The sequence below is a fragment of the Mustelus asterias genome, chromosome 5 (genome assembly GCF_964213995.1).
Source record: "Mustelus asterias chromosome 5, sMusAst1.hap1.1, whole genome shotgun sequence".
NCBI classification, from domain to species: domain Eukaryota; kingdom Metazoa; phylum Chordata; class Chondrichthyes; order Carcharhiniformes; family Triakidae; genus Mustelus; species Mustelus asterias.
The window spans coordinates 17695622-17708915 of record NC_135805.1 but is presented as its reverse complement, the minus strand read 5'-3'; the positions used below and the strand labels follow the sequence as shown (position 1 = coordinate 17708915).

The following is a 13294-nucleotide window of genomic DNA, read 5'->3' as shown; positions in this document are numbered from 1 at the left end:
CTTACTCAGTTAATGGTAGGGCGTTGGGGAGAGTTACAGAACAAAGAGATCTTGGGGTACATGTTCATAGCTCCTTGAAAGTGGAGTCACAGGTGGACAGAGTGGTGAAGGAGGCATTCGGCATGCTTGGTTTCATCGGTCAGAACATTGAATACAGGAGTTGGAATGTCTTGTTGAAGTTGTACAAGACATTGGTAAGGCTACAGTTGGAATACTGTGCGCAATTCTGGTCCCCTATCATAGAAAGGATATTATTAAACTAGAATGCGTGCAGAAAAGATTTACTCGGATGCTACCGGGACTTGATGGATTCAGTTGTAAGGAGAGGCTGGAGAGACTGGGACTTTTTTCTCTGGTGCGTAGGAGGCTGAGGGGTGATCTTATAGAGGTCTTTAAAATAATGAGGGGCATAGATAAGCGAGATAGTCAATATCTTTTCCCAAGGGTAGGGGATTCTAAAACTCGAGGGCATAGTTTTAAGGTGAGAGGGGAGAGATACAAAAGTGTCCAGAGGGGCAATTTTTTCACACAGAGGGTGGTGAGTGTCTGGAACAAGCTGCCAGAGGTAGTAGTCGCGGTGCGTACAATTTTGTCTTTTAAAAAGCATTTCGATAGTTACATGGGTACGATGGGTAAAGAGGGATATGGGCCAAATGTGGGCAATTGGGATTAGATGAGTGGTTCCAAAAAAAAGGGTGGCATGGACATGTTGGACCAAAGGGCCTGTTTCCATGCTGTAAAGCTCTATGACCCTATGACTCTGTGACCCATTTACGCCAACTCTTTGCTTCCTATCTGCTAACCAGCTTTCAATCCATCTCAAGACATTACCTGCAATCCCATGTGCTTTATCTTTACACCGTGACTGCACGGTGAGTGCTGTTTGACTGAGAGGAATGCTTTTGAAATTGGGTGAACACAGGGAGTTGGGTGAAACAGGCAGCAGAGGCTACAAGCGAGAGTGCTGATTGGTAAGTAAGTGTTATTTTTTCTTTTAGCTCGTGACATTGTTGTTGTTGTTCACTACTATCGTGTTTGTGTGTAATTTCTGTGGTTTATAGTTTGAAAAGGTTCTACTCGGTAATGACAAGGAGCAGGAAAGAAGGGCCCTCGAAAATTGGATATAATCTGAAACAAAACATCTTTCAAAAGTTTAATTTAAAGGGGTAAGACATGACAGGAAAACTCCAAGCCGTGGTTTGCTCCTCTTGTTGCAGGACATCCTGAAGGGAGAGGGCGAGCAGCCAGTGATCGTAGTACACATTGGTACAAACAACACAGGTAAAAAAAGGGATGAGGTCCTGAAAGCAGAATACAGGGAGCGAGGAAGAAAGTTAAGAAATCGGACCTCTGAGTTAGTGATCTCAGGATTACTACCAGTGTCACGCGCGAGTCAGAGTAGAAATGAGAGGATATATCGGATAAATCCGTGGCTGAAGAGATGGTGTCAGGGGGAGGATTTCAGATTCCTGGGGCATTGGGACCAGTTCTGGGGGAGGTGTGGCCTGTTCAAATTAGACGGGTTACACCTGGGCAGAACTGGTACTGATGTCCTGGCAGGAGTGTTTGCTAGAACGGTTGGGGAGAGTTTAAATTAATATGTCAGGGGGATGGGAACCTATGTCAGGAGTCCAAGAAGGAGGGAGCAAGAACAAAATGTGGGGAGAATGTTCCAACTAAATCAAAAATCAGGAACAAAGTTAAAAGGAAGGAGAACTCAGGAGATGTTATTGATGGAAGTGTTAGAATTCAAAAAGAAGGTACAAAAATGAGCATAAGAGCACTTTATCTGAATGCTCGTAGCATTCAAAATAAGTTAAATGAGTTGACAGCACAATTCATTGCGAACGAGTATGATTTGGTGGCCATTACAGAGACATGGTTGCAGCATGGTCACGACTGGCAGTTAAATACCAGGGGTATCAGACTGTTCGGAGGGATTGACAGAAAGGAAAGGGAGGTGGTGTCGCTCTGATATTTAAGGATGACATCAGGGCGGTAGTGAGAGATGGAAAGAAGGTTGAATCCATTTGTGTGGAAATTAGAAATAGTAAGGAGAAAAAGTCACTGATAGGCGGAGTCTATAGGCCACCAAATAATAACATCATGGTGGGACGAGAAATAAACAAAGAAATAACTGATGCATGTAAAAATGGCACAGCAAGTATCATAGAAACATAGGAAAACTACAGCACAAAACAGGCCCTTCGGCCCCACAAGTTGTGCCGAACATATCCCTACCTTTTAGGCCTACCTATAACCCTCCATCCTATTAAGTCCCATGTACTCATCCAGGAGTCTCTTAAAAGACCCCATTGAGTTTGCCTCCACCACCACTGACGGCAGCCGATTCCACTGGCCCACCACCCTCTGTGTGAAAAACTTTCCCCTAACATTTTATTCTACAGATCAATTGGTCAAACCAGGTCGGTCAAGGCAGCCTTGAGGAGGAGTTCATAGAATGTATCCGTGATAGCTTCCTTGAACAGTACGCAATGGAACCTACAAGGGAGCAAGCTATCCTAGATCTGATCCTGTGTAATGAGACGGGAATAATTAATGATCTTGCAGTTAGGGATACTCTTGGAAGAAGCGATCACAGTATGGTTGAATTTAAAATACAGATGGAGCATGAGAAGGTAAAATCCAATTCCAGTGTCTTGTGCCTAAAGAAAGGAGACTACAAAGGGATGAGGGAGGAGTTGGCAAAGGTAGACTGGGAGCAAAAACTTCATGGTGGAACAATTGAGGAACAGTGGAGGACTTTCAAAGCAATCTTTCACAGTGCTCAGCAAACATATATACCAGTGATAAGGAAGGACTGTAGAGAAAGAGATAATCATTTTATTTCCTTAATATCTAAGGAAATAAAAGAAGGCATCAAATTGAAGGAAAATGCATACAAAGAGGCAAAGATTAGTGGGAACCTAGAGGATTGGGAAGTCTTTAAAGGTCAGCAGAAAGCCACGAATAAAGCCATAAAGAAAAGTAACTTGGATTATGAGAGTAAACTAGCTCAGAATATAAAAACAGATAGCAAACGTTTCTCCAAATATATAAAACAAAAAAGAGTGGCTAAAGTAAACATTGGTCCTTCAGAGGATGAGAAGTGGGATGTAATAATTGGAAATGAGAAAATGGCTGAGGCATTGAACAGGTATTTTGTGTCTGTCTTCACAGTGGATAAGATAACGGTGCATGGTGTTACGGGTAATGCATTAGCATCGACAGAGGATTGGTTAACTAACAGAAAGCAAAGAGTGGGGGTAAATGGGTGTTTTTCTGGTTGGCGATCAGTGACTAGTGGTGTGCCTCAGGGATCAGTGTTGGGACCGCAATTGTTTATGATTTACATAGATGATTTGGAGTTGGGGACCAAGTGTAGTGTGTCAAAATTTGCAGATGACACTAAGATGAGTGGCAGAGCAAAGTGTGCAGAGGACGCTGAAAGTCTGCAAAGGGATATAGATAGTCTAAGTGAATGGCCGAGGGCCTGGCAGATGGAGTACAATGTTGGGAAATGTGAGGTCACCATTTTGGTAAGAATAACAGCAAAATGGACTATTATTTAAATGGTAAAAAATTGCAACATGCTGCTGTTCAGAGGGACCTGGGTGCCCATGTGCATGACTCACAAAAAGTTGGTTTGCAGCATGCAGCAGGTCATTAAGAAGGCAAATGGAATTTTGTCCTTCATTGCGAGAGGGTTTGGAGTTTAAAAACAGCAAGGTTACGTTGCAGCTGTATAAGGAGCTTGTGAGGCCACACCTGGAGTACTGTGTACAGTTTTGGTCTCCTTACTTGACAAAGGATATACTGGCACTGGAGGGGGTGCAGAGGAGATTCACTTGGTTGATTCTGGAGACGAGGGATTTGGCTTATGAGGAGAGACTAAGTCGACTGGGGCTATACTCATTGGAATTCAGAAGAATGAGGGGAGATCTTATAGAAACATATAAGGTTATGAAGGGAATAGATAAGATAGAAGCAGGGAAGTTGTTTCCACCAGCAGTTGAAACTAGAACGAGGGGGCATAGCCTCAAAATAAGGGGAAGCAGATTTAGGACTGAGTTGAGGAGGAACCTCTTCACACAAAGGGTTGTTAATTTGTGGAATTCCTTGCCAAGTGAAGCAGTTGAGGCTACCTCATTGAATATTTTTAAGGCAAGGATAGATACATTTTTGAAGAGTAAAGGAATTAAGGGTTATGGTGAGTGGGCGGGTAAGTGGAACTGAGTCCACGAAAAGATCAGCCATGATCTCATTGAATGGCAGAACAGGCTCGAGGGGCCAGATGGCCTACTTCTGCTCCTAGTTCTTATGTTCTTATAGTAGCCTGTTACATGAAACCTGTTCGAAAGATTTCAGAAAGTCTAAATAAACCACGTCCACCAGTTCTCCCTGGTCAACTTTACGAGTAACATCCTCAAACATTGAGGACTGAGTCCAGCCAGGTGAGCTAAGCGTCAATGGGGGAGCATTCTCGGAACAGTGACCATAATTCCGTCAGTCTTAACTTACTTATGGAAAAGGATAAGAGTAGATCGTGGGTGAAAGTACTAAATTGGGGGAAGGCTAACTATGATAAACATAGGCAGGAACTGGGGAGAGTAGATTAGCGTGGTTTCTTGAGGGTCATGTGGAAATCTTTTTCAGGCCAGTTGATTAGAGTCCAGGACCAGCATGTTCCTTTGAAAATGAAGGATAAGGAAGCAAGATTCCTGAGCCTTGGATGACAAGACAAATTGTGAGCTTTGTCAAAAATTAAAAGGCGGCATACGTAAAGTTGAGGGAACTGAAGAGAGACAGAGTCCTTGAAGAACAGAAAGAAAGCAGGAAAGAACTGAAACTAGAAAGTTTAAAGTGGGCCATAAATGTCTGTGGCAAACAGGATTAAGGAAAATCCCAAGACATTTTATTTGTATATAAGGGGTAAGAGGGCAGCTAGCGAAGGAATAGGTCCTCTCAAGGATGAAAGAGGGAGTGCGGAGCCGGGGAAAGTGGGTGAGATCCTGTACGAATACTTTGCATCGGTTTTCACAAAGGTGAAGGACATGGTGGATGGAGAGTCTAGGGAGGGGGTATGTTGACATCCTCGGGCATGTCAATATAGTAAAGGACGTGTTGGGTGCTTTGAAAAGCATTAAGATAGACAAGTCCCCTGATGATATCTATCCCAGAGGGAGGCAAGGGAGGAAATCGCTGGGGCCATGTATGAAATCTCTGTATCCTCTTTAGTTACAGGAGAGGTCCCAGAGGACTGGAGAATAACCAATGTTGCTCCTTTGTTTAAGAAAAGCAACAGCAAAAATCCAGCAAATTCCAGGCCTGTGAGTCTTACATCAGTGGTTGGGAAATTATTGGAGAAAATTCGCAGGGACTTAGTGAAGTCCAGTAAAGGAGATCGTTGTACGATAATCTGGGAGTTTGAGTATCTTTGTCCTGAATATCAGTTGACCGTGTCTCCGAGTGCCAACACCTTTTTACAAATTTCCAATTTGCAAAAGTAAATTTGGGACAGGAACTGAAACAAATATTTGTCCTGAGGGGATCACCAGTTTCTTCCCGGTTTATAGAGGAACCAAACCCATATCATAGAAATCATAGAAACCCTACAGTGCAGAAACAGGCCATTCTGCCCATCGAGTCTGCACCGGCCACAATCCCACCCAGGCCCTACCCCCATATCCCTACACATTTACCCGCTAATCCCTCTGACCTACGCATCTCAGGACACTAAGGGGCAATTTTACCATGGCCAATCAACCTAACCCACACATCTTTGGACTGTGGGAGGAAACCGGAGATCCCGGAGGAAACCCACGCAGACACGAGAAGAATGTGCAAACTCCACACAGACAGTGACCCAAGCCGGGAATCAAACCCAGGTCCCTGGAGCTGTGAAGCAGCAGTGCTAAGCACTGTGCTACCGTGCCGCCCTGAGTGACTCCATACTGCCGCTCCCCACTGGACCTGAGTAGCATGAATGGTGAGGTACGATTGTCACCTCAAGAGGATACAGAGATGCTTCAGCGTGGTTTGGACAGGCGGGCATCTGCATGGCAGATGCAGTATAAGGTGGATAAATGTGAGGTTATCCACTTTGGTCGCAATAATAGGAAGATTATTATTTGAATGGGTGTAAATTGAGGGAGGTGGATACTCAATGAGACCTTGGAATCTTCATGTATCAGTCGCTGAAAGTAAGCGCGCAGGTATAGCAGGCAGGAAAGAAGGCAAATAGTATGTTGGCCTTCATAGAGAGAGGATTTGAGGATAGGGAATGGATGTTTTGCTGCACACACACACACACACATGCACACACACACACACACACACACACACACACACACATGCACACACACATACACACACACATACACACACACAGTAATTTCCGACTGGAGGATGGGTGAAGTGAAGGAGGGGGTAGGGGAATGAAGATGGCAAGACAGGGGGATGAAGGAGGTGGATGAGGGTGGAGGAGGAATACAGCGTGATGGTTGGGATGTGGGTGAGGGATTGGAGGTTGGGGGTGAGGGTATGGATGGGGGATTGATGGGGTGAGGGAAGGAGATGGGGGTTGGTGGGGGAATGGGGGGGTGAGGGATGGGGAAGGGATGGGAGGGGGATTGGAGGGTGAAATTTGGGGGTGAGGGATGGGGAGGGTGAGGAAATGGAGGCTGAGGGAGGGAGATGGGGCGCGGCATTGGAGAATAAGGGAATGGAGGCAGAGGGAGGGAGATGGGGTTGGGTATTGAAGAATAAGGGAATGGAGAATATGGGAGGGGGGATGGGGTAAAGGGGGATTAACAGCTCCGATCCTGTTTTCTGGAGCCGAGTCTGGGATCAATGGGTGCACACCTCCAAATACAACCCCCCCCCCATGTGACAACCACTCAGACTAGCGCTCTCTCAGATACAACCTCCCAAACCTGAGACAGAACTACAACTCCCATCAGGCACTGTGAGCTGGCCCTCCCCCTCCGCCGACTCCAGACTGCCGCTCCCCACTGTACAGACACGCAGTGCCACAAGCACCATGGGTAATGTTGTTCTGAACAGCGATTAGGAAATTGCTGCCCCCTCCCTCCTCTGTGATTGGCTCAGCAAAGTGAGGTAAATCCTGGGGGGGATTTCAAAGTTGTTCTGACCTTGATTGACGGTGAGAGACTCACTCATCATTCTGGGCCCCCTATCGTTCAGGGCCCTGTGTCGATGCATGGTGCGTTTCATTGTAAATCCACCCCTGCCAATGTCCCATGTGACAGGATGAGTCTGTTACTCACTGTGTGACTCCGGGGTGAGATATGTCGACACAAAAGCTGGCACAATGAAACATCAATCACATCCTGTCCCAGCATTCCCTGTTCAGCAGGGAGGGTCAAAGTGCAGAAGAGCAATAGTCATAGGGGACTCCATCGTCAGATAGGCACTTCTGTGGTCGTGAAAGAGACTCCAGGATGGAGTGTTACCCCCCTGGTGCCAGGGTCCAGGATGTCACTGAACAGCTGCAGGGCATCCTGACAGGGGAGGGTGATAATGCAGAGGCCATGGTACATGTTGGTCCCAATGACATGGGTAGAAAGAATTCAGGGAGTTAGGCAATAGAGTAAAGAGCAAGACCTGTCGTATTAATCTCTGGATTACTCCCAGTGCCATGAGCGAGGGAGTACAGCAATAGGAGAATAGCACAGATGAATGCATTGCTTAAGAGTTGGTGCAAGAGGGAGGGTTTTAGATTCCTGGACCACTGGGACTGTTTTTGGGCAACATGGGACCTGTACAAGCGGGACGGTCTACACTTGAACCAGAGCGGAACTAACATCCTTGCTGGTGGGTTTGCTCATGCTGCTGGCAAGAGTTTAAACTAGTTTGACAGGGGGAGGGAACCCAGAAAGTTAGCAAAACAGTATAACATAGAAAAGCAATCAGGTCAGAAGGAATACAGTGGGAGTAAGTTTCAAGGAAGTAAGACAAGGCTGGAGGGCCTCTACTTTAATGCCAGCAGTATTAAGGTTAAAACGGATGAGCTATGGGCGAGGATTGACACGTGTAATTATGGTATAATAGCCATCAGAGAGACGTGGCTGAGTAAGGGGCAGGATTGGCAGCTCAACGTCCCGGGATATAGAATCTTCAGGCGAGACAGAGGAGGGGGTAAAAGAAGAGGAGTCTCTCCATTATGAGTTTAGGATGCAGTTACTGCAGTCAGGAGAGATGATATCTTGGAGAGGGCATCACTTGAAGCTTTGTGGGTAGAGTTTAAGAATAAAAAAGGACAGCGATGTTGCTCGGTGTTTATTAGAGACCCCCAGGTCGTCAGCGGGAAATTGAAGAGCAAATATGTGTGCAATTCACAGAGGGGTGTAAAAATAATAAGAGGGTAATTATATTAGGTGATTTCATCTTTCCCAACATTAATTGGGATAACCATCGTGTTAAGGGCTTAGATGGAGTAGAGTTCTTAAAATGTATGCAGGGAAACTTCTTCGGTCAATATGTTGAGGATCCAACAAGGGAGGGAGCTGTGCTGGACCTAATTCTGGGGAATGAAACCAGACAGGTGGTTGATGTGTTGGTGGGGGAGCATTTTGGTGATAGCGACCACAACATGGCTCAATTCAAATTTGTTATGGACAAAGAAATTGGGTAAAGGTAAAGTAAAGCAAAGTTTATTTATTAGTCACAAGTAGTCTTACCTTAACACTGCAATGAAATTACTGTGAAAATCCCCTGACAAGTTGCAGAAAAAGGTTTTGGATTGGGGGAGAGTAGATATTAACAAAAATAGGATCTGGCCAAGGTAGACTGGGATGGGTTACTTGTAGGGAAATCTACAGGGGAGCATTGGGGGGTGTTCAAAGATGAAATGGGGAGAGTATCGTCCCAATATGTTCCCTCTCGGGGAATAGGAACATGTAATAAACCCAGAGAAACATGGATGACCAGAGACATTCAGGATACGATGAGAAGGAAAAGTGAGGGTTTTAACAAGTATAAGGGAAGTAAGTCTGCGGAGGCATTAGTGGAGTACAGAAAGTGCAGGATGGAGCTGAAAAAATCAATTAGGAGAGCAAAGAGGGGATATGAGAAAGCTCTGGCTGGTAAAAGTAGGGAAAATCCTAAGATATTCTATAATTATATCAATGGGAAGAGGATAACCAGGGAAAGAATAGGGCCTATTAGGGACCAAGAGGGAAATCGGTGGGTGGAGGCAGAAGGCATTGGTAGGGTATTAAACGAAAATTTCACATCTGTCTTCACCCATGAGAATGAAGAGGTAGTTATGGAACTTGGGGAGAGACTGTGAGGCTCTAGAGAAAATTAACACAGGGAATGACAAGATATTGGAGGTATTGGCAGGCTTAAAAGTGGACAAATCTCCAGGTTCAGATAAATTGCATCACAGGCTGTTGTGGGAGGCAAGGGAGGAAATTGCAGGGGCTCTGACCCAAATTTTTAGTTCCTCCCTGGCCACCGGGGAGATCTGATGTGGAGATGCCGGCGTTGAACTGGGGTAAGCACAGTAAGAAGTCTCACACACCAGGTTAAAGTCCAACAGGTTTATTTGGCAGCAAAAGCCACAAGCTTTCGGAGCACTGCTCCTTCATCAGGTGAGTGGAATTTGTGTTCACAAAGAGGGAATCCAGAGAACTGGAGAATAGCATGTGGTCCCACAATTTAAGAAAGGTTGTAGAGACAAACCAGGGAACTACAGACCAGTGAGTCTCATGTCTGTTGTTGGGAAACTACTGGAGAAAATTCTGAAGGAGAGAATCTATCTCCATTTGGAGAGGCAAGGTTTGATCAGGGATAGTCAGCATGGTTTTGTCAGAGGGAGGTCATTTGCGGCTGATGTCATTTACATGGAGTTCAGTTTGACAAAATCCCACATGGGATTAAGAAGGCGAATGCACATGGGATGCTGTGTGATCTGACAAGGTGGATTCATAATTGGCTGAGCGGTAGGAGACAGAGGGTGGTGACAGACGGCTGCTTTAGTGACTGGACGCCAGTGACGTACCACAGGGATCCATGCTGGGCCCCTTGTTGTTCGTCATTTATATAAATGACATAAATGACTATGTGGGGGGTAGGGTCAGAAAGTTTGCCGATGACACAAAGATTGGCCAGGTGATTAACAGTGAGGGTCAGTGTCTTAGGTTACAAGAAGATAGAGACGAGATGGTGAAATGGGTGGATAAGTGGCAGATGGAAATTAACCCTGAAAAGTGTGAGGTGATGCACTTTGGAAGGAGTAATTTGACAAGGAAATATACGATGACAGGTCTGACACTGGGAAGTTCCGAAGAACAAAGGGACCTTTGTGTGTTTGTCCATAGATCCCTGAAGGTGGAAAGGCAGGTAAATAGGGTGGTGAAAAAGGCATGTGGCACATTCACCTTTATCAATCGGGGTTGATTACAAAAACAGAGAGATCATGATGGAGTTGTATAGAACTTTGGTGAGGCCACAGCTGGAGTACCGTGTGCAGTTCTGGTCGCCACATTATAGGAAGGATGTGATCGCACTGGAAGGGGTGCAGAGGAGATTCACCAGGATGCTGCATGGGATGGAACATTTAAGTTATGAAGCGAGGTTGGATAGGCTTGTGTTGTTTTCGTTGGAGCAGAGAAGACTGAGGGGGACCTGATCGAGGTGTTCAAGATTATGAGGGGCATGGACAGGGTGAATAGGGTGCAGCTGTTCCCCTTAGTTGAAGGGTCAGTTAGGAGGGGACACAAGTTAAAAGTGAGGGTGGGAGGGTGGGGGGATTTGAGGAAACATTTTTACCCAGAGGGTGGTGATGGTCTGGAATGCGCTGCCTGGGAGGGTGGTGGAGGCGGGATGCCTCACATCCTTTAAAAAGTACTGGACGAGTACTTGGCACGTCATAATATTCAAGGCTATGGGCCAAATGCTGGCAAGTGGGACTGGTGGGTCGGACAGGGCCTTACATGTGTCGGTAGAGACTCGGTGGGTCGAAGGTCCACTTCTGCACTGTAGTATTCTGTGATTCTGTGAATATATCAGGAACTAAACTCACCTGACAAAGTACCAATGTGAATCCATTGATCCCAAACTAACTTCGTGATGTGTCGGTTCAGGGGGGTTGTTGACTTCAGGAGCTATTGGAATATATACTCTGAATCCTGGTAACAGTTTGCCATGATCCAACGTTCCAGAAATTCCCCAAGGTGCAGTGAGAGGAACAATTGTACCTGTGGACAGAGAAACACACTGTTACAGCATTTAATCAGGTGATATCTGTGGCATTGCTTACGATGAGTCAGAAGACTTTCTCAGAAGATTAAGGAAATTTGGCATGTCAGCTACGACTCTCACCAACTTCTACAGATGCACCACAGAAAGCATTGTTTCTGGTTGTGTCAGAGCTTGGTATGGCTCCTGTTCTGCCTAAGACCGCAAGGAACTACAAAAGGTCATGAATCTAGCCCAATCCATCACGCAAACCAGCCTCCCATCCATTGACTCTGTCTACACTTCCGGCTGCCTCGGCAAAGCAGCCAGCATAATTAAGGACCCCATGCACCCCGGACATTCTCTCTTCCACCTTCTTCCATTGGGAAAAAGATACAAAAGACTGAGGTCACGTACCAAATGACTCAAGAACAGCTTCTTCCCTGCTGCTGTCAGACTTTTGAATGGACTTACCTTGCATTAAGTTGATCTTTCTCTACACCCTAGCTATGACTGTAAAACTACATCCTGCACTCTCTCGTTTCCTTCTCTATGAACAGTATGCTTTCTGTATAGCGCGCAAGAAACAATACCTTTCACTGTATGGTAATACATGTGACAATAAATCAAATTACCCCCTGGCAGAAGAAGTTCCTCCTCAACTCTGTTCTAAATTGACTCCCCCGTATTTTGAGGCGAGTTCTTGTTTCCATTGTAAGTGGAAATAACCTTGCTGCTTCTACCCTGTCTCGCCCCTTCATTATCTTATTTCTCTATAAGATCTCCCCTCTACTTTCTAAACTCCAATGAGCACAGGCCCAATCTACTCAATCTCTCCTCATAAGCTAACCACCTCATCTCCGGAATCAACCTGGTGAACCTTCTCTGTACCCCCTCCAAAGCTAATATATCCTTTCTTAAATAAGGGGACCAAAATTGTACACAGTACTCGAGGTGCGGTCTCACCAGTACCCTGTACAGTTGCAGCATGATCTCCCTGCTTTTATACTCCATCCCTCTCGCGATAAAGGCCAACGTTCCATTTGCCTTCTTGATTACCTGCTGCACCTGCAAACTGAGTTTTTGTGATTCATGCACAAGGACCCCCAGGTCCCTCTGCACAGTACCATGTTGTAATTTTTCACCGTTTAAATAATAGTCCATTTAACTATTCTTCCTTCCAAAGTGGATAACCTCACACTTACCGACGTTATACTCCATTTGCCAGATCCTTGCGCACTCACTTAGCCTATCCAAATCTCTCTGCAGACTCTCTGTGTCCTCCTCCAGATCGTCGATGTATATGGTAAATATGTATATATTTATGTATATGGTAAATAGTTATGTATATGGATATGGTGAATTGTTGAGGCCCCAGAACCGATCCCTGTGGCACGCCACTAGTAACTGATTGCCACCCATTTATTCCGACTCTCTGCTTTCTGTGAGATAGCCAATCCTCAATCCACGCTAACATTTTACCCCCAACTCCGTGTCCCTTTATCTTATGCAGCAACCTTTTGTGAGGCACCATATCGAATGCCTTCTGGAAATCTAAGTACACCACATTCAAGGCTACGGGCCAAATGCTGGCAGGTGGGATTAGGTGGGCAGGTCAGGGCTTTTCTTGGAGGGGAGGGCCTTTCACAGGGTCAGGGCCTTTCTCGGAGCGGAGAGTTGACTCGTTGGAGAAAATCTCCATTACAAGGGAGGAAGTGTTAGGTTTTTTAGGGAATATAAAGACTGACAAATCCCCAGGGCCTGATGGAATCTATCCCAGGCTGCTCAGGGAGACGAGAGATGAAATCGCTGGGCCTCTGACACAAATCTTTGTCTCGTCACTGGACACAGGTGAGGTCCCGGAGGATTGGAGGATAGCTAATGCGTTCCCGTTATTTAAGAAGGGTAGGAAGGATAACCCGGGAAACTATAGGCCGGTGAGCTTGACGTCCGTGGTTGGGAAGTTGTTGGAGAGGATTCTTAGAGATAGGATGTATCCGCATTTAGAAAGGAATAAACTCATTAACGATAGTCAGCATGGTTTTGTGAGAGGGAGGTCATGCCTCACTAACCTGGTGGAGTTCTTTGA

General features: G+C 45.7%; 2 protein-coding genes across 2 annotated transcripts in view; one reads left to right on the top strand and one right to left on the bottom strand.

Annotated features, from left to right (window-relative positions):
• LOC144493386 (uncharacterized) overlaps nucleotides 1-13294 on the top strand; it is a 159276-nt gene that overhangs the window by 51067 nt on the left and 94915 nt on the right. The gene's annotated exons all lie outside the window — the stretch shown is intronic.
• The window catches only part of LOC144493916 (uncharacterized), a 39103-nt gene that overhangs the window by 3744 nt on the left and 22065 nt on the right, over nucleotides 1-13294 (bottom strand). The window contains exon 3 of the mRNA XM_078213498.1: nucleotides 11051-11225. Coding sequence (XP_078069624.1) covers nucleotides 11051-11225 — 175 coding nt within the window. The remainder of the gene's footprint in view (nucleotides 1-11050; nucleotides 11226-13294) is intronic.